The sequence below is a fragment of the Zootoca vivipara genome, chromosome 3 (genome assembly GCF_963506605.1).
Source record: "Zootoca vivipara chromosome 3, rZooViv1.1, whole genome shotgun sequence".
Classification (NCBI taxonomy): domain Eukaryota; kingdom Metazoa; phylum Chordata; class Lepidosauria; order Squamata; family Lacertidae; genus Zootoca; species Zootoca vivipara.
This window is the reverse complement of record NC_083278.1, coordinates 112,284,381-112,303,083: the sequence shown is the minus strand read 5'-3', so window position 1 is coordinate 112,303,083 and position 18,703 is coordinate 112,284,381. Positions and strand designations below refer to the sequence as shown.

Sequence of the window (18,703 nt, the reverse complement as noted above, 5' to 3'; positions counted from 1 at the left end):
TTGCCGCTCAGATGTGAACATAGGTGTCATGCTGAGTTTCAATTTACTGTGATGAATAAGATTGTGTATATAGCCGAGGGAGCTGTTTTTTGTTTTCCTGCGGTATACAGATTGGCAAAAGTTGTGGCAACACACTTAAGAGTTTTTGTTTTTACTTGAAACTGCAAGCTTTCTTGTAACAGCTCAATTCTTCCAGTAGATTTTTGTGTTTTGTTTACTGTCCAGACCTTGAGATTGGTAGGTGGAGACTTTTGCGAAGTAATGATGTTAGTACTTCCACAATTAAGAAGCTTTACCGTGATGAGGGCTTTGCACAATCAGGTTCTTCCCACAAGCAGTAAAATGGTTGTTGTCAAGTGGGATTCAACACCTTGGGATCTGGCTTTCTTGGAAGAAAGCGGAAAATACATACCAAGCTTTGGTCCATGTGTTTGCAGTTAGCAAGTGTCATATGTCTCATCAGGCCTTCTATTAGCTTAATGCCTCTTTCTTCTTGGTTTTGTGCCTGACCCTTTTACCATGCTTGAACATCTAAGCAAAACCTTCATTCTCAGCATAGTGCAATGAGAACATCCCATAATGAATTGTTTGCTCCTACTACCCAGGGCAGGCAGAGGCACATGACAAATATTGTATACAGAAGCTCTGTTTCAGAAGACTCCACCTTTTCATATTTTTCCCCTTCAGCAGACTAGTGTTTTGGAAAATAAATAATAGGAATATATGGGCATGCACACCTCATTAAAAGCAGAATTTTATCTCGCTGACCCATGAAAGCTTATGCAATGCATATTAATCTGGATTATTTAGTATATGGGAAATAAGATGCTGTGATTGTTCTTATATATTGTGACTAGATCTTAGCCTTCGAATAAATGAATTGGCATTGTATGTGTGTGATGTATGATTATTGTATGTGGTTCTTCCTTTTTAGTTACTCACTATTCAATGTGGCTCTTAGTGAGCTGGGCTCACTGCTGCTCTTTGGTGAAATCAAGCCTAGCAGACAGCGATAATTTACAAGACTGGCTAAAGAAACTCACCCTTCTCATTCCTGAGGTAAGCCTTGGGGGTGGGGGAAACATAATTCTAGTTACATTAACAAACCTTTGAGGCAAATTCAGTTGAAAGGTCTTAGCTTATTATATCTCATTTGCTTTCTTAATTAACAACATACTCTTAGGCATATCCACTCAAAGGGTTGTAGCCAAGTAAGTCATACTCAGAGTAAACCCACTGACTGGACTAACTTAAGTCCATTGATTTAATTGGGCCTACTTTGCTTATGACTTTGTTGGGTAGAACTCAGAAGTGAAATCTGCTGTGTTTAATAAATCTTGTTCTGAGATTAGTATGTATAGGATTGTCGCCTAAGCCTGTTTAATGCCCTCATTGTGCATCTAGGGTATAAAGTAGCCCTTCTCTTCAGCTTTCAAAACCAAGGTTGCAAATTGATTTTCAGTATAAATTGCTCCGTCTGCATGATTCTTTTATCTCTCAGAACTTGGTTGGAAGCCTTTGGTTTTCCCCTCATCTATAAAACTAACACAAGTGATAAGTTTCAGAATGCCAGCAACTAACAGACATGTTGAAAGTAGTTTTCATAAGTATGCTAGAGGGAAAGAGGATTAAAAGAAAAAGTTTTCATTTTATGGCACTCTCTTTTCATTTCAGACTGCAGTTCGTCACGAGTCCTGCAATGGCCTGTATAAATTATCGCTGTCAGGTTTGGATGGGGGAGACTCAATAAACAGATCTTTTCTGCTACTGGCTGCTTCAACGTTGCTCAAGTTTCTTCCTGATGCTCAGGCGTTAAAGCCTATCAAGGTAAAACAACAACGCAAACAAACAAACAAGAAACCTAGCAGCTTCATTTGTATGGTATTTGTATTGTGTAGCAAATAAAAACACATTTCTCCCAATTAAATTGATCCAATCCACAGTTCTCAGATTTTTGAGTCCAACCTCCCTGAGGGTGGGGGGCAGCAGTTGCTAGAGCAAGAGCAAGCTTTTCTCTGCCTACTTCCCCCCCAAGTCCTGATGGTTTGTGCATTTTGATTAGATCAGCAGTTAAAAAGACTGCATGTCTTGCTGGTTTTCCACAATTTGTAACATTTACTTGTGGACCTACACCTAGCTCTGTAAGATCAGTTCTGTTCTACCTGCCTTCCCATATGCTGTTACTGTCTATCCTGCCAGCTTTATAATGTCTTGTGTGGATGCAGATAGTTTCCCCTTGACATGCCCCTCCTCCTCTTCCACCCCTCTGATAATATGTTGCTATGTGTCTGCTGCTGTAAGCTTTTTATGGTTATTTGTCCTGGAGTAGGTGGGTCATGATTATAAAACGAAGGTTGTTTTGTTGGCATGGCTTATGTAAGCACTGATTTGCAATTTGTATTAGTAAAGGTAAAACAATTTCTCAGTTGTTTACCTTTTGGCATTTCAGAGCAATAGATCATGTCATAGTCACCATCTAGTTTTGACCCTTCATCATATTCAATGTGGTTTTTTGTTTTTTGGATCAAAATAGATAGCAGTACATGTGAAAAGGATCTAGGAGTTTTGGTTGACCACAAACTTGACATGAGTCAGCAGTGTGATGCAGCAGCTAAAAAAGCCAATGCAATTCTGGGCTGCATCAATAGGAGTATAGCATCTAGATCAAGGGAAGTAATAGTACCACTGTATTCCGCTCTGGTCAGACCTCACCTGGAGTATTGTGTCCAGTTCTGGGCACCACAGTTCAAGAAGGATACTGATAAGCTGGAACGTGTCCAGAAGAGGGCAACCAAAATGGTCAAAGGCCTGGAAACGATGCCTTATGAGGAACGGCTTAGGGAGCTGGGTATGTTTAGCCTGGAGAAGAGAAGGTTAAGGGGTGATATGATAACCATGTTCAAATATATAAAAGGATGTCATATAAAGGAGGGAGAAAGGTTGTTTTCTGCTGCTCCAGAGAAGCGGACACGGAGCAACGGATTCAAACTACAAGAAAGAAAATTCCACCTAAACATTAGGAAGAACTTCCTGACAGTAAGAGCTGTTCGGCAGTGGAATTTGCTGCCAAGGAGTGTGGTGGAGTCTCCTTCTTTGGAGGTCTTTAAGCAGAGGCTTGACAGCCATCTGTCAGGAATGCTTTGATGGTGTTTCCTGCTTGGCAGGGGGTTGGACTGGATGGCCCTTGTGGTCTCTTCCAACTCTATGATTCTATGATTCTATGATTCTAAAACAAAGCACAAACTTTTATTTTCTCAGATTGAAGATTATGAAGAAGAACCTATCTTACAGTCTGGCTGTAAGGAATATTTCTGGTTGCTGTGCAAACTAATAGATAATATACATGTAAAAGATGCTAGTCAGGTAGGTACAATTGGTTTTATATTAAAGAATCCCTCCTTCCAATTGCTCCCTGCAACCTTGCTCCTTAGAAACCGAGGCAGGTTTGACTATACTCAGAGCATGGGTTAATAAGAAGCCTCAAGAATTGAAAAATGCAATCCTCGTAGCTGTTCTCTTGACCCATTCCTTTGCACGTTCAGACAAAAATGGCTTTCTTCAGGAGCCAGAATGGGACCTGTCTATACAACACACGCAAGGCCAGTGTGTTTGGGGTTTTTAGTTCAGACAAACAAAACTTGCTACTTTTCTTCTCATCCATGCAACCTTAAGCTAGATAAGGCTCTCCACTGTTGGTTTGCAACCAAGCAGGATTCAGTTGTGTTGTCAGAGCTGATAAGTGCTTGAGCACAGCCATTTGGATATAAATCTTAAGATTGTAAGTATCAGAGGGGGAAAAGGCTTACCTAAGACTTATTTAAGAAAATGCTTGGTGAATGTCAGCATGACTAGTTTCTCCAGTCGAAAAGAGCTTTAGGCTTGCTTTTCTTACACAACAGCTCCCTGTGCCAGACAGCAGACCTCTGTTGCATGAAAGGAATTTCTAAAGCTTGTGAATACTGTTTTGGAGGCCTGCTGGTCAAAGGAAGAATTTCTGAATTTCCACTAGGCTTGCCCAGGAATCTGGGTGCACCTGATTTATTTATTTATTTCATAAAGGTTACACACTCCTTAATTGTAAGGAGGGGGGGGGAGAAACCCTCAAAGCAGTTTACCTAAAAAAGAAAAAAAATTGAATACTACCCTATAGCTTTATTTTCAAAGGAAAAAATCCTTTTCTTTGTACAAGAGTGAAACTAAAATTGCACACAGTAGCTTTTTATTGCATAACCCAGGCATCCCCAAACTGCGGCCCTCCAGATGTTTTGGCCTACAACTCCCATGATCCCTAGCTAACAGGACCAGTGGTCAGGGAAGATGGGAAATGTAGTCCAAAACATCTGGAGGGCTGAAGTTTGGGGATGCCTGGCATAACCCAACCAGTGTATTTCATCAATTTATTTATATTTACATCTACATTTCTCTCTCTCTTTAGACCACATTGCTTGATTTAGATGCCTTAGCAAGACATTTGGCAGATTGCATTCGAAGGTAAGCTTTAAATTTGTTAGTTCATTTCAGGCGTATTTTCAATAGCAGACTGTTTTAGCTGACAGGCACTCAATTTGCATTTTACAGCAGAGAAATCCTTGACCATCAAGATGGCAACATAGAAGATGATGGTCTTACAGGTCTGCTCCGCCTGGCAACAAGTGTAGTCAAACACAAACCGCCTTTTAAATTCTCCCGAGAAGGACAGGTAAGAACTCGACCTGCTCTCCCACCACAGCTCTCCAACCTTGGGCGCAAACCAGAGACTGTTATCCTTGTTAAAAGGAAATTTTCACCGCAAGCCCCATTGATTTCATGAAAATTCTGCATGCCTGACTTTCTCCGTAGAGCACTACACAAAATTGCCATTAATATAACCATAGCTGTTATACTTCTCTCATTTTGCAGGAGTTCCTGAGAGACATCTTCAATCTTCTGTTCTTGCTGCCAAGCCTAAAAGACCGTCAGCAGCCAAAGTGCAAGTCTCATTCTTCAAGGGCTGCTGCTTACGACCTGTTGGTAGAAATGGTAAAAGGTTCCGTAGAGAACTACAGGCTGCTCCACAACTGGGTTATGGCACAGCACATGCAATGTAAGAATATTTTGTTAGTTTGAGAATGAAGGTGTTTTCTGTGTCTTTCCTTGCCTTAGAATTTTTGGATGTTTATTGATAAAATGCTGCGGTGCCCTTTTTGCTCACCCCTTGTGAGAAGCCAGTCCGTCCTTAACAAACAGAAATCTGTTTGCTTTTGTTCTTTAAGGAGAGATCTTCACTGCTGACATTTTCTGGCTAAACTGAGAAAATGCTGGAGTTTCTTGGTTGTTCTCCTGTTCCATGTTCAGTATTAATTAGCAAAAGTAGAACAGTGCCAGCATCCATTTGGCTTTCATTTCAGTGGCTTCTTTTGGCTCAGTAAATGGATCTGAACATTGTTGTAATCAAAATCTGCCCTTGTTCCCTTACGGGGTACACAAGAGCCCTTATAGAGTCCTTTGTAGGTTCTCCATCGGTAGGAGAAAATAACAGGCTGACCAGAGAATTTTGAGAAGCAAAGCAGCCTGATCTAGTAAGCCTGATCTTTATTAAACTGTTGCAACAGGGTGCTCCCCCACACGCAGGAGAGAGGAGGAGGACCACAAACCATGTGTGCTTGCCCTTATATAGCCATTTTGAAATTCCCTGCCTTGGAGCTCAAGACCACCCCTCCATACACCCTACATACATCACAGAAGGGGTGTAGCCCAAGACCACCCCCCACAAACATCATACCTACATCACAGAAAAGGCGGTCTACAACAGAAATTTGAATGTTGTTGTTTTTCCTGTCTGCCAGGTTCCTGTCTGATAATGCCTTATCTGATTGCTTTTTCTGGTAGTCTGGCTATTCCTCTAAGATGGTAATTACTTAATTCCTGAGACAATGGGAAGGTTTTTTTTTCATTTCCTTCCTCCTTGCAGAGAAACATTTGGTCAGTTTGGGCATTAAAATGGTTTCAGGACTGTCTTCCTGTGCTGCTTCAGACATGTGGTTTATATATTGCTGTGGTTAAACCACTGAGCCTAGGGCTTGCTGATTAAAAGGTTGGCAGATCAGAATCCCTGTGGTGGGGTGAGCTCCCGTTGCTCGGTCCCAGCTCCTGCCAACCTAGCAGTTCGAAAGCACGTCAAAATGCAAGTAGATAAATAGGAACCGCTACAGCGGGAAGGTAAACGGCGTTTCCATGTGCTGCTCTGGTTCGCCAGAAGCGGCTTTGTCATGCTGGCCACATGACCTGGAAGCTGTATGCCGGCTCCCTCGGCCAATAAAGCGAGATGAGCGCTGCAATCCCAGAGTCGGTCACGACTGGACCTAATGGTCATGGGTCCCTTTACCTTTACCATAAAATATTAGTCTTGCATTACCTGTGGCATTCAAAAATCAAAGCAGTTACTTATGGAAAACTCAATACGGAAGCCTCATGGCACATTCGCCTTCTGAAAAGCATTCAAAAACTGAAGCAGTTACTTCTGGGTTTTCGGTGTTTGAAAACCGAAACGTTAAACTTTCGAGACGTTCGAAAATCGAGGTACCACTGTATAATCCCAAACATAATGTGGTTAGGAGAAGAGACAATCAGTGGCCATTCTGACTTGTCACAAATAATCAGACAGATTTGAAACCCAGTATTACAAAATAAAATTGTCATTTCTTCCAGCTTCCCATGCACCTTACAAGTGGGATTATTGGCCACATGATGATGTCAGAGCTGAGTGCAGGTTTGTGGGTCTAACCAACCTTGGAGCAACGTGTTACTTGGCATCAACTATTCAGCAGCTGTATATGATACCGGAAGCCAGGCAAGCCATCTTCACTGCAAAGGTATGACCTTCCTGGTTCAACAGGAAGCAAGTTTTCCATTTTAGTTGGGGTGCTGTAGTGATTAGGCAAAGAGTTCATTTAGCCACAGTGAATAATAGTTTTAAGCAATATTGCTCAGTGGTGAAATACACACAAATTGTCTCCCCAGTTAAAAAGAATCTTGGGTATCAATGTTAGTGAAGGCTCCTGCCTGCCTGAGACACTGAAGAGCAGCTGCCAATCAGAATAGACTGCAGTTGCATAGATCGACCAATGATACGACTTACTCATATGCTCATTGTAACATTCATCCCTTTCAAAGTCTACTCATCAGAATCCAGCACTAGGGTTGGGGCTGACCTTAGTGTAATCAAGTCAGAGGCCAAAATTGAAGTGGGAGTTTGTTTTCTGAAATTGGTCAACTGCAGAAGGAAAGTGTTTTATCTTGTAGAAGGAGATAGAGAGAATTCCCATCAATATGCATACATTGATGCAATAAGTCGATAGATAAACTCCCCCTCCCCCAGCCTAAAATAAGTAATTCATTTCCTAATTCATAAATGCAACTTAGTAAATGAAGTCTAGCTTCTCTGGAGCAGTTTTAATCTGGCTACATTGTGAAATGCTTTAATCCTACAGTTTTCTCCAACTTTAAGAAAAGATATTTTTTTTCATAACCTACAAACTTCACAAAATAACATTCCTTTTCCCACTCTTACATCTTTTTTAAAAAGTATTCCGAGGATATGAAGCACAAGACCACCCTCTTAGAACTTCAGAAAATGTTTACACATCTAATGGTAAGTTTGGGAAAGTGCTTATGAAAATAAATGCTTAGTTTTGTATTTGATGACCTTAATAGCTGTCTGCTAGTCTATGACTGCATGCTGCAGCGGTGAAGCATAATAGGTTGTTCTGTTTTAACTTCAGAGACATCCATTATGTTGGTGGCATCCATCTGATTTGCTCAAGGCGAAGACATGTTTCTGAAGTTTTATTTATTATTTTATTTATTTATTAAGTCTGTATACTGCCCTTCATCCGAGGATCCCAGGGTTCTTTTTTTAGTCCTCTTCTGGCACTTCCTCCAGTTTCACCCTACCTTCATCCAGGCAGAGTCTGTGCCTCTTTTTTTTTTAGCTCAGGGCTGTGTATATAGGGCTATATATATTCTTTCCTTAGTTTCTGCTGCCCTTCTGTATGTCCTGCTCCTGGACAGATGACTGCACTGCAGTTGGACCTTTTCTCAGAAGAAGGAGTTTAAATAATGTCTCACTATTTTCTGCAGCCTAAACAGAAAGCTTTATAACGCTTTGCCAGCAGAGAGTGCAAGTGGGTGTCACGAATTGGAAAATGCCTCTGAGCAAGCTGGTTTCCCTTCCCTCCTTCTTTATCAAGATGTGCTGCCAAAAAAATAAAAAATAAATTAAAGAATCCCTTCCTACAAGGATAAATCTAAACGCCCTCACATAAATTATTGGAGAGGCTCATCTTGCCTCAGTCTTAATGCCAAATCCAAACATCCCACTTTTTCAAAAGAGCACTTTTCTGAGTTTTCTTAACAAGCATTCTGAGCCACCTGAAACTTGCCCCATCAGTTCTGACCATCTACAGTGGTACCTCCGGTTACGAACTTAGTTCGTTCTGGAGGTCCATTCTTAACCAGAAACTGTTCTTAACATGAGGCACACTTTCGCTAATGGGGCCTCCCGTTGCCGCCTCACTGCTGGCGCGCGACTTCCGCTCGCATCCCGGGGCAAAGTTCACAACCAGGAGCATCTACTTCTGGGTTAGCGGAGCTCGTTACCTAAAGCGTTTTTAAGGAGGACGGTACAAGGTTTCACTGTATTCCGCCTGCAGACAGGCAAAGTTGAGGACTGGCACACCCTCTCAGGTTCAGAAAGCCCCTATTCAGGAAGCCGCCTCCTCTCACACTTGAAGCATGTAAGATTCTGGCTATGCATTTCATGTTATAGCACAGCCCCAATTTTGTGTTATGTGACACCCTCATGGCAGGCATTTTGTGACTGGTCACTGTGCTTTCTCAAAATTCCAAATGTGCCCCTTGCCTCAAAAAGCTTGGCAGCCTTTAGGCTTTAGTATATGAAGAAAATATAATAAATATTGACCCAAATTTACGGCAGTTAGGTCACCATAAGTGGCACTGCACTTCTGGAATGTTATGATAATGTTTCTTCAAATATTCTGAGGTTGGCATTCCAATCCCATTGCCCAAAACTACCCATTCATGTGCTTGCCCCTAAACGATGGGATTCATTGAGAAGTCAATGATGAGTTCTGATTTGACTCAATATGTTGTTGCATCTCACAATTTATTTATAAGGTGTTTGAGTCTGCCCAGTGTTCTGATCATGGGATTTCAGCTGTTATAGAAAACATTTCTTAGCTCCCAGAAGAAATGTCCTCCACATTATAGTCTGAAATAATATCAAGACAATATCTTGATATTACAAATGCAGCATTGTAACCCTAAGGGGACGACAGAGGACAAGATGGTTGGACAGTGTTCTCGAAGCTACGAACATGAGTTTGACCAAACTGCGGGAGGCAGTGCAAGACAGGAGTGCCTGGCGTGCTATGGTCCATGGGGTCACGAAGAGTCGGACACGACTAAACGACTAAACAACAACAACAAACCCTAATCCCAGCCTCTTTTCTTAATACAGGCTGCTGGAATGGAAGGTGTTGACTCTTATAAAACTCTAAGGGGTTTGTTTTGGCAAGTTGAAGGGCCGTAGCTCAGTGGCAGAGCATCTGTTTTGCAGGCAGATGATATCAGATTCAATCCCCTAGCATTTCTAGGTAGGCCTGGGAATGTTCTCTATCTGGAACCCTGAAGGACTGCTCCCAATCAGTATAAACAACACTGGGCTAATGGTCTCACTCAGTATAAGGCGGCAGCTTAGCTTTCAGAAGGTTTGTTTGAACATGTTCCAAATTTCGGCCCTATAATAGTTCAATTTTGTAGGCAAGGTAATGTCTCTGCTTTTTTAGACAGCATCTTAAAAAGCCAGAGACATCACCTTGCCTACAAAGGTCTGTATAGTTAAAGCTATGGTTTCCCCAGTAGTGATGTATGGAAGTGAGAGCTGGACCATAAAGAAGGCTGATCGCCGAAGAATTGATGCTTTTGAATTATGGTGCTGGAGGAGACTCTTGAGAGTCCCATGGACTGCAAGAAGAGCAAACCTATCCATTCTGAAGGAAATCAGCCCTGAGTGCTCACTGGAAGGACAGATCGTGAAGCTGAGGCTCCAATACTTTGGCCACTTCATGAGAAGAGAAGACTCCCTGGAAAAGACCCTGATGTTGGGAAAGATGGAGGGCACTAGGAGAAGGGGACGACAGAGGATGAGATGGTTGGTCAGTGTCCTCGAAGCTACCAACATGAGTCTGACCAAACTGCAAGAGGCAGTGCAAGACAGGAGTGCCTGGAATGCTATGGTCCATGGGATCACAAAGAGTCGGACACGACTAAACAACAACAACAATAGTTCAATAACCTTCTGTGCAATCTCAGAGCTGCAGAAATCATAATTACTCCTTCACTTCTATTGAAGCTCAGAGCTGCATGTGATTATCTTGCTTCTGCTAGCACAGAAGCATCCAAAGATGTATCTGCAAGAATTATTGTGTGTGTTGTTACTTTTTAAAATTAAAGATTTAATTGCTTCTTTTGCTTGCTTCTGACTGTCTGTTTTTAACATAGGAAAGTGAATGCAAAGCATACAATCCAAGGCCATTCTGCAAAACCTACACCATGGATAAACAGCCACTTAATACCGGTGAACAAAAAGACATGACTGAATTCTTCACAGATCTAATAACAAAAATTGAAGAAATGTCTCCAGAATTGGTAAGCTGTCAATAATTATTAATATTTTTAAACCAGGCTTCAGATTTCATTTTATTTTATTGTCCTGACAGAAGTAAATTATTTTTGACTTCATTCATTCACAGAAGAATACGGTGAAAAGCTTGTTTGGAGGTGTTATCACAAACAATGTTGTTTCCTTGGTGAGTGGCTACTTAACTTTGCCTGCCAATTTCCCTCCCCACTCCCCAAACCTAGACTGTTGCTTTTCAAGTAGGAATAAATTTACTGATTCCTGTTAATTCTTTTTTTAAAAAAAAAACAAACCACTGTCTCTTAGGACTGTGAACATGTCAGCCAGACTGCTGAAGAGTTCTACACGGTGAGATGCCAGGTCGCAGACATGAAGAATATTTATGTAAGTGGTTCTGAACCTGCAGTGATTGTAGGCCTCTGTTAAGCAAACATATGAAGCAACTGAATGCAGAATCAATGATCTGTCTAGCCCAGTATTGCCTGCTTTGACTGTCAGCAACTCAACCACTGATTAATCTCCCCTCCTTATAATAATATATGGCTAAATTCAGCATTGCACTAAGTCATTCTTTCAGGCCAAGTTCTTTGGCACCTCAGACAGAACAACCCACCCTCTCCTCCTCTCGTGTGATGTTGCGAGGGATCTCCACCACCTTGTCCCCTGAGCTGATTTTGGGGATCACATGGAGGGAGGGTTGCATAAGTGGAAGGACTTCCACTGAGGGGACTCATTTGTTGAACCCGGCACCTAATTTTAACAATTCATGCTGACTAAGAACTAGTGGGCGTTCTCTCTTCCACTGATGGAAGGCACCTGCCAATGGAACGCAGTGATGCCCCATTGTGTGTGGTGATGCCCCACCCTCTGCTGTGGGCTCCCCTCAATGTCCAGAGGCTTGCAGGGGAAGGAGGAACAGCTGAAAATTCCCTCCCTCCACATTCTGCTGACAAATGTCGGCAATCAGCAGAGGAAGCACCACTGGATATAACCTAGTGCCATAACTGTTAAAATAGTGTCGCAACTATCTCCAGAAAGGTAATATTCTGCACCTAGCTGCTGTAGGTTTTGCAGTTGGTGATGGTGTTAGAAAGAATAATGTATTATTATCCTTTCTATACCAGCACCTTTGTTCACAGCTTGAATGTGGACTTGTGTTTTTTTGTTTTATTTTTTTACGATGCCTTGCATGAGATACAAGTCCAATCTTAGATTGGGGAACACAGCTGCATGTATTAAAAACAAGTATTTGTGTTAGGGCAGGAGTTCACAGTGCTGACTCTACATTGTGTTCTCTTCTGAAGATACAGCATATCATTTCTCATGCTCATTTTTTTTCATTTCTTTAGCTTGCACAAATGAATACATAAATAAATAAAGCTTTTTCCTTCCTGTTTTATGTACAGGAATCCCTTGATGAAGTTACCATTAAAGATACCCTGGAAGGGGACAACATGTATACATGCTCTCACTGCGGAAAGAAAGTACGGGCTGAAAAAAGGTATCATTGAGGGAAAACACTTGGGGATATTTTTTTTAATCTTGTTGATGTTTAATTTTGGTAGAAGTTACCAGTCTAAACAGGCATAAACCCAGTTCACTCACAACACTAAGCCAATCCATGGCTTAGTGCAAATGTGTGGATTCCTGGAGCAAATATCACAGCTGCTATACTCCTCCCTGGTTCAGCTGCTGTTGCACTACCAGGGCTGAGCCATGGTTTGCCTTGGAATCATAGAGTTGGAAGAGACCACAAGGGCCATCCAGTCCTTATTCCCTTATTCCCTCCAAACCAAGGCTCTTCTCCCCTAGACAAACTGAGAACAAATCTCGATTTCAGCTCATGGTTTGTCTAGAACGAGACAACTGTGAGCCATGATCTTTATTCTGGGACCTTGCATGCTCATCCTAAGCCACAACTTTGCTTAGGGTTCCGTGACAGCTGGGTCATGCATACCAGTAACAGAACTGCTTGTGCTATACAGTGGTGCCTCGCTTAACGAATGCCCTGCTTAACAAAATTTTCGCTTAACGAAAGGTTTTTTTCTAGCGGAGGTTGCCTCGCTAGACGAATTCATTTTACGAAAAATTCGTCTAGCGAATCGCGGTTTCCCATAGGAATGCATTGAAATTCAATTAATGTGTTCCTATGGGCAAAAAAAAAATTCAATGCATTCCTATGGGATTCGCTAGACGAATTTTTCATTATAAGAAAAGACCCGTGGAACGAATTAAATTCGTCTGGCGAGGCACCACTGTACATGAGCAATACTTTCAAAAATAACAGTGGTCCTCGAAAGAAGGCACACACCGCAAGGAATTATTTGCTTCTTTTGTCTTTAGGGCTTGTTTTAAGAAGTTGCCTCGCATTTTAAGCTTCAATACAATGAGATACACTTTTAACATGGTCACTATGATGAAGGAGAAAGTCAACACACACTTCTCATTCCCCCTGCGTCTGGACATGACACCTTACACTGAAGATTTTCTTATGGGGAAAAATGACAGGAAAGAAGGTATTTGAATTTAGTTCACCTCCGCAGTTTTGCGCCTGGCAAACTGTTTCAGTTTGATCATTCCTCTTCATCTATTTGGATATTTCTGGCAACATGGTTTCCACTAGAGTTGGGCAGATGCCATGGTACTTTGGCCCTTCAAGTGATGAGCATTAAAAAAACTTTGTGGGGCTTTTTGAATGTTTTGACATGACTGGTTAATGGTGCAGTTGATTGCCTGCCGCTCCATCTCCCCCAAGGAAGAAGATTTGCTTTTAATTACTTTTCTTACCAGAGCAACCATGATCCAGAGTGGGAAGGCCAGCCACTAAGCCTTTCATGCGTTCATTAAAGGGCTTTCCATCAGCTGTCCCCTTTTCCTTTGTGGAAGAGGAGGGACTTAACAGAGAGGTTAGGAATGGGACCCAGTTTAAGGTAGGCCTAGTCAAAGGGGTGCTGCTCTCACCTTGATTTGGGGTCATTGTAATTCATTAAGCAGGAATGCCCATTTATTGTTGCATGTACACACACATTGGGTTGGTGTCTTTCTGCAGGGCTGCCAAATATATTCTAGCTTGTTTGTACTTGGTCTCCTCCAGTAATTAAAAGAATGAGATTCTAAAAGTTGTTATATATTCTTTAAGGTTTCAAGGATGACAGCAACAGTTCCAAAGAGACCAAGAGCTTTGAGTACGATTTAATAGGTGTAACTGTCCATACTGGAACAGCAGATGGGGGACACTACTACAGCTTTATCCGGGATATTGTTAATCCTCATGCGTACAAAAACAACAAGTGGTGAGTGATAAATGTTCAATCTTCAACTCATGTCGCAGTAGATGATTTTTTAGGGGGGGAAACCCAAGGAAGTATGGGAGAAAGCTGTAGGTAAAAGGGGAAGAGGGAGCATTCTTGATCATCAAATGATGGGTTTGGTAGTATGTTTGAACAGTAGTCTTTTTGCAGTAGTCCTTTTGCAAAAGTAGTCTTTTTGCAATAGTTTTAAAATATATATTTTCAACCTAACATGTTTTCAGATTTAGTTATCTTCATTCTGTCCTGGCTTTTGTAAAAAAAAAAGGTAAAGGGGACCCCTCACCATTAGGTCCAGTCGTGATTGACTCTGGGGTTGTGGCACTTACCTCGCGTTATTGGCCGAGGGAGCCGGCGTACAGCTTCCAGGTCATGTGGCCAGCATGACAAAGCCACTTCTGGTGAACCAGAGCAGCACACGGAAACTCTGTTTACCTTCCCGCTGTAGCAGTACCTATTTATCTACTTGCACTTTGACGTGCTTTCGAACTGCTAGGTTGGCCTGTGTCATCTAACTCAGTACTATATTTATTTCTTGTAATTTCACATCAAGGACTCTGCAGAATTACAACCATATTCCATCCAGCAGAGTAAAATGTTTTATATAAATCGGCTTGATACACGAGTGTAACGTGTTGTGTTTTCTAGGTATCTTTTCAATGATGCTGAAGTAAAGCCATTTGATTCTGCTCAGCTGGCTTCTGAATGTTTCGGCGGAGAAATGACAGTGAGTTGTAATCTCTCTTTCTCTTACAAGGTCAGAAAGGCACCCACATAGTTGCAATCCCCATCAGCACTTTTTAAGCAGAAAGAGAGGCAGCAGAAAACTGGTACTGTGCCACCTTTCAAATACATTGTGAACTTCTGTAGAGCCTATAATCACTGTATGAAATGCATAGACTAGGTTAGATTGTTGCAGTAATCTAACCTAGAGGTTACCAGAGCATAGATGACAGAGGTTAGGCTATCCCTGTCTAGGTAGGGGCACAGATGAGCCACCAGCTGAAGCTGATGGAAGGCCACCTGAGCCTCAAGGAGCAAAGGATACAGAAGTAGCCTCAAGTATCTGAATAAATAAATCTCCCTTACTTTCAAGTAAGAGTCGCTTTTGTTGTGCTTCGGGATGGGAGTGATTACCTTAGCAAAGGGGCTAAACATATTTGGAGATACCAATTCACAGCTGTAAGATCCTCACATTGCCATGACTTTTGAGTAGGTGCAGTTATGCCAGTCACATCAGATATGTCATGTATTTTACTGGTAATTACAATGTAGGTGCTAGCTTAATTCCACACTTCACTGAGCAACTCATAACAAAATTGAACTTGGAAAGTTAGAGCCCCTTTTTTGTTCTTAAGGACTTAGAGTAGTGATCAAAGGCGCTGTAGCTGGAAAATCAATCATGAAGAGAATTAAATTACTTCTGTGCCAATAAATGGGTGTAAAATTGGGGTTGGCCTTTTTACCATGTCGTGCAGGCAAAACAGCCATGACAGAAAGGATGGATCTTTTTTTAAAAAAAAATCCTTTTCCTTCTTTCAGACAAAGACGTATGATTCTGTTACTGATAAATTTATGGATTTCTCCTTTGAAAAGGTACTTGCTTTATCACTCGATTTTGGAAAGAAACTCATCATCATGTTTCTCCCTCTTTCTGTTTTGAATTAACACTGTTGGTTTTTTTGCTTCCCCCAGACCCATAGTGCATACATGCTCTTTTATAAACGGATGGAGCCAGAAGAAGAGAATGGCCGAGACTACAAATTTGATGTTTCATCCGAGTTGCTAGAGGTATATATGGCTACATTGAAAATGACAAAGTAAACTTTTAAGGGTTCTTTTTCCAACTATCTTTATTAGCAGAATTTTATCTTGCCACTTTCAACCAGCCATTTGCTTTAAGCTCACCAAGTGACTGATAAACTGATCTTCCTCCCTTGATGGAGCTGCAAAATGGGATACAGTCAAATTGTTGGGTACAAATACTTTGCTGTAATACCACTCAAGGACCATGAGTTTGTGCCTGTGTCAGCGAGTTCTCATTGCACTGTGGATCACCAGGGTGTTGAAATACAGTCAAACCTCTGCTCCCGAACGCCTCCTTTACCGTACATTTTGGTTCCTGAACGCCGGAAACCTGGAAGTGTGTGTTACGGTTTTCAAAAGTTTTTTGGAAGCCAAACATCCGACATGGCTTCCGCTTGTTGAACATTTCGGAAGCTGACCGGGATTCCGGAATGGATTAACTTCGACAACCGAGGTTTGACTGTATCCAAAAAGTTAGAAAGGATGTTTAGTATTATGAGTGCTAGGTTAGTTGAGTACTTCGGTTTAGATACAGCGTTGGGAAGAGCATGCAGCTCTGCAGGGGGAAATGCATTCTTTTGTATGCAGGCGGTTCAGTTTTCAGTCCGTGGCATCTCCAATAAAGAGCCCTAGGGACAAGACTGGGATACATACATAGGGTAGCTGCTGCCAGTGATGATGAATAATGCTGAGCCTGACTCTGTATATGGCAGTTTCATATATTTTTAAAAAATGTGGCTTGGATCCCAAGATAAATTTGCTTAAGATAATTTTTCATGGAAGTTAAAAGTTTTTCACCCCCTATACACCCCCCCCCCCACAAAAAACCAGATTTTGGCCCTCTTGAACAATATGAGATTGGGGGTGTCTGTGGAGGAGGGGCAGTCTTGGGATCCAAGCGTGTGAGTGGAATCCAACTGCACTGTTGCGTTTGTGCAAACAGGATTTCCCCTTCCACTCCTCTCACCTTCCCCACCCTGTGCACCCCCCAAATCTGCTCTTGAGGGTTGGGGCACCCTCTAGCGCAGATTAAGGAGGTGCTGCAGGATGGAGAAGTGGAACGTGCAGCTCCATTACATCTGCTGGAGCAGCACTGGATCCCATCCTATGAATTTGGCATTGTTTGTTTAAAAGAAGACACCATGACCTGGTAGGTTAGTAGTGAAACATGCCATATGTTTTGAGACTACAATTCCCATCATCCCTGACCACTGTTAGCTAGCGATAAAGGGAGTTGTAGTCCCAAAACATGAAGGGCCGAGTTTACCTATGCCTGGAGTAGACCATGGCCCGGGGAGGAGGAAGGGAGAGAGATTTTCAACATGTATTCATTGTTTTTTCTTATCTTGCCTGCTCCAAATACTCCCAGGGCAGGGTACATAGTTGGTTTCTCTCTCTTTCTCCCTGCCTGTCTTTCCCTATCACTGATATCACACTTGCTTTACGTATCAGCTAACTTTGAACTATTGTGTTAAGTTTCAATTGCCGTGTGAGAGAGAAGGTTCCTTACTGAAGACTTTGGCTCTATCTTTCTGAATTGTGTGGCTCTGAAGGAGTAAATGGCTTTGCACTTGCTTTTTCTCTTCAGTGGATATGGCATGATAACATGCAGTTTCTTCAAGACAAGAATATTTTTGAGCACACATATTTTGGGTAAGCTATGCCTGACTTGAGAACATTAAAAAAAATAAAACTCTTACCCAGATTTTAAAATTCAATTTAAGTAACTGATAACATATTTATCTGGCCTAGGTTCATGTGGCAATTGTGCAGTAGCATCCCCAGCACTTTACCAGATCCAAAAGCGGTTTCTCTGATGACAGCCAAGGTAGGATCCCTTATCACATTTTTAAAGCCCATCTTTTACTGTTGGTTCAGTGCACTCTGTGTGACTGTCAATTATTGTCTTACAGCTAAGCACCTCTTTTGTCCTCGAAACATTTATCCATTCCAAAGAAAAGGTACGTTGCTTAATTAACACAGGCATAAAATTGCTTAAGGAAAATTACTTCCCTTCAGTTTGTGGAAATAAAAACAAAGCAGAATTAGTAATAAAAAATTATTTTGCCTCAAATGATACATTGATTCAGGCTCCAAATGTATGGCTTTTTGTAAAACCCTTTGAAGCAGCGTGGACCAGTTTGTTATATATGTATTTTTCCTTTCCCAAGATATGGTCATCTTTCCTTCAGACTTCATACAAGATTAATCCATATACACAAACTATTGTTTCATAAGCAAATTAAATGTGTATTTAATGCAGAAGGCATGCAAATTAATGCATACAGACGTACCTTGAAAGTCAAATGAATCCGTTCTAGAAGTCCGTTCAACTTCCGAAATGTTCGTGAACCAAGGTGCGGTTTCCGATTGGCTGCAGTAAGCTCCTGCAGCCAATCAGAAGTTGCGTTGGATGTTCGGGTTCCAAAGAATGTTCGAAAACCGAAACAATCACTTCCAGTTTTCGATCGTTCGGGAGCCAAAACGTTCGGCAACTAAGCTGTTTGAATTCCAAGGTACAACTGCATTTTAGGCTATATAGCCCAAGATGACTGTAGCACAGGGTCCCCAAACTAAGGCCCGGAGGCCAGATGCGGCCCAATTGCCTTCTAAATCCGGCCCCAGGACGGTCCAGGAATCAGCATGTTTTTACATGAGCAGAATGTGTCCTTTTATTTAAAATGCATCTCTGGGTTATTTGTGGGGCATAGGAATTTGTTCATATTTTTTTTTCAAAATATAGTCCGGTCCCCCACAAGGTCTGAGGGACAGTGGACCGGCCCCCTGCTGAAAAAGTTTGCTGACCCCTGCTAGCACGTGACACAGACCATTTTATTAAAGGAAACACTTTCAATAAGGAAGATGTGAAAGGGTACCAACCATTCCTTGT

General features: G+C 41.8%; 1 protein-coding gene across 2 annotated transcripts in view; it reads left to right on the top strand.

Moving 5' to 3' along the window:
• Positions 1-18,703, top strand: part of USP34 (ubiquitin specific peptidase 34) — a 104,352-nt gene that overhangs the window by 62,572 nt on the left and 23,077 nt on the right. For both annotated transcript variants that reach the window (XM_035110901.2, XM_035110900.2), the window contains 20 exons: positions 935-1,059; positions 1,675-1,827; positions 3,259-3,363; positions 4,436-4,491; positions 4,579-4,699; positions 4,900-5,083; positions 6,688-6,851; positions 7,565-7,630; positions 10,561-10,707; positions 10,812-10,868; positions 11,006-11,083; positions 12,106-12,200; positions 13,043-13,215; positions 13,839-13,992; positions 14,656-14,734; positions 15,550-15,603; positions 15,703-15,798; positions 17,402-17,466; positions 17,566-17,641; positions 17,727-17,774. In XM_035110901.2, coding sequence (XP_034966792.2) covers positions 935-1,059; positions 1,675-1,827; positions 3,259-3,363; positions 4,436-4,491; positions 4,579-4,699; positions 4,900-5,083; positions 6,688-6,851; positions 7,565-7,630; positions 10,561-10,707; positions 10,812-10,868; positions 11,006-11,083; positions 12,106-12,200; positions 13,043-13,215; positions 13,839-13,992; positions 14,656-14,734; positions 15,550-15,603; positions 15,703-15,798; positions 17,402-17,466; positions 17,566-17,641; positions 17,727-17,774 — 2,096 coding nt within the window. The remainder of the gene's footprint in view (positions 1-934; positions 1,060-1,674; positions 1,828-3,258; positions 3,364-4,435; positions 4,492-4,578; positions 4,700-4,899; positions 5,084-6,687; positions 6,852-7,564; positions 7,631-10,560; positions 10,708-10,811; positions 10,869-11,005; positions 11,084-12,105; positions 12,201-13,042; positions 13,216-13,838; positions 13,993-14,655; positions 14,735-15,549; positions 15,604-15,702; positions 15,799-17,401; positions 17,467-17,565; positions 17,642-17,726; positions 17,775-18,703) is intronic.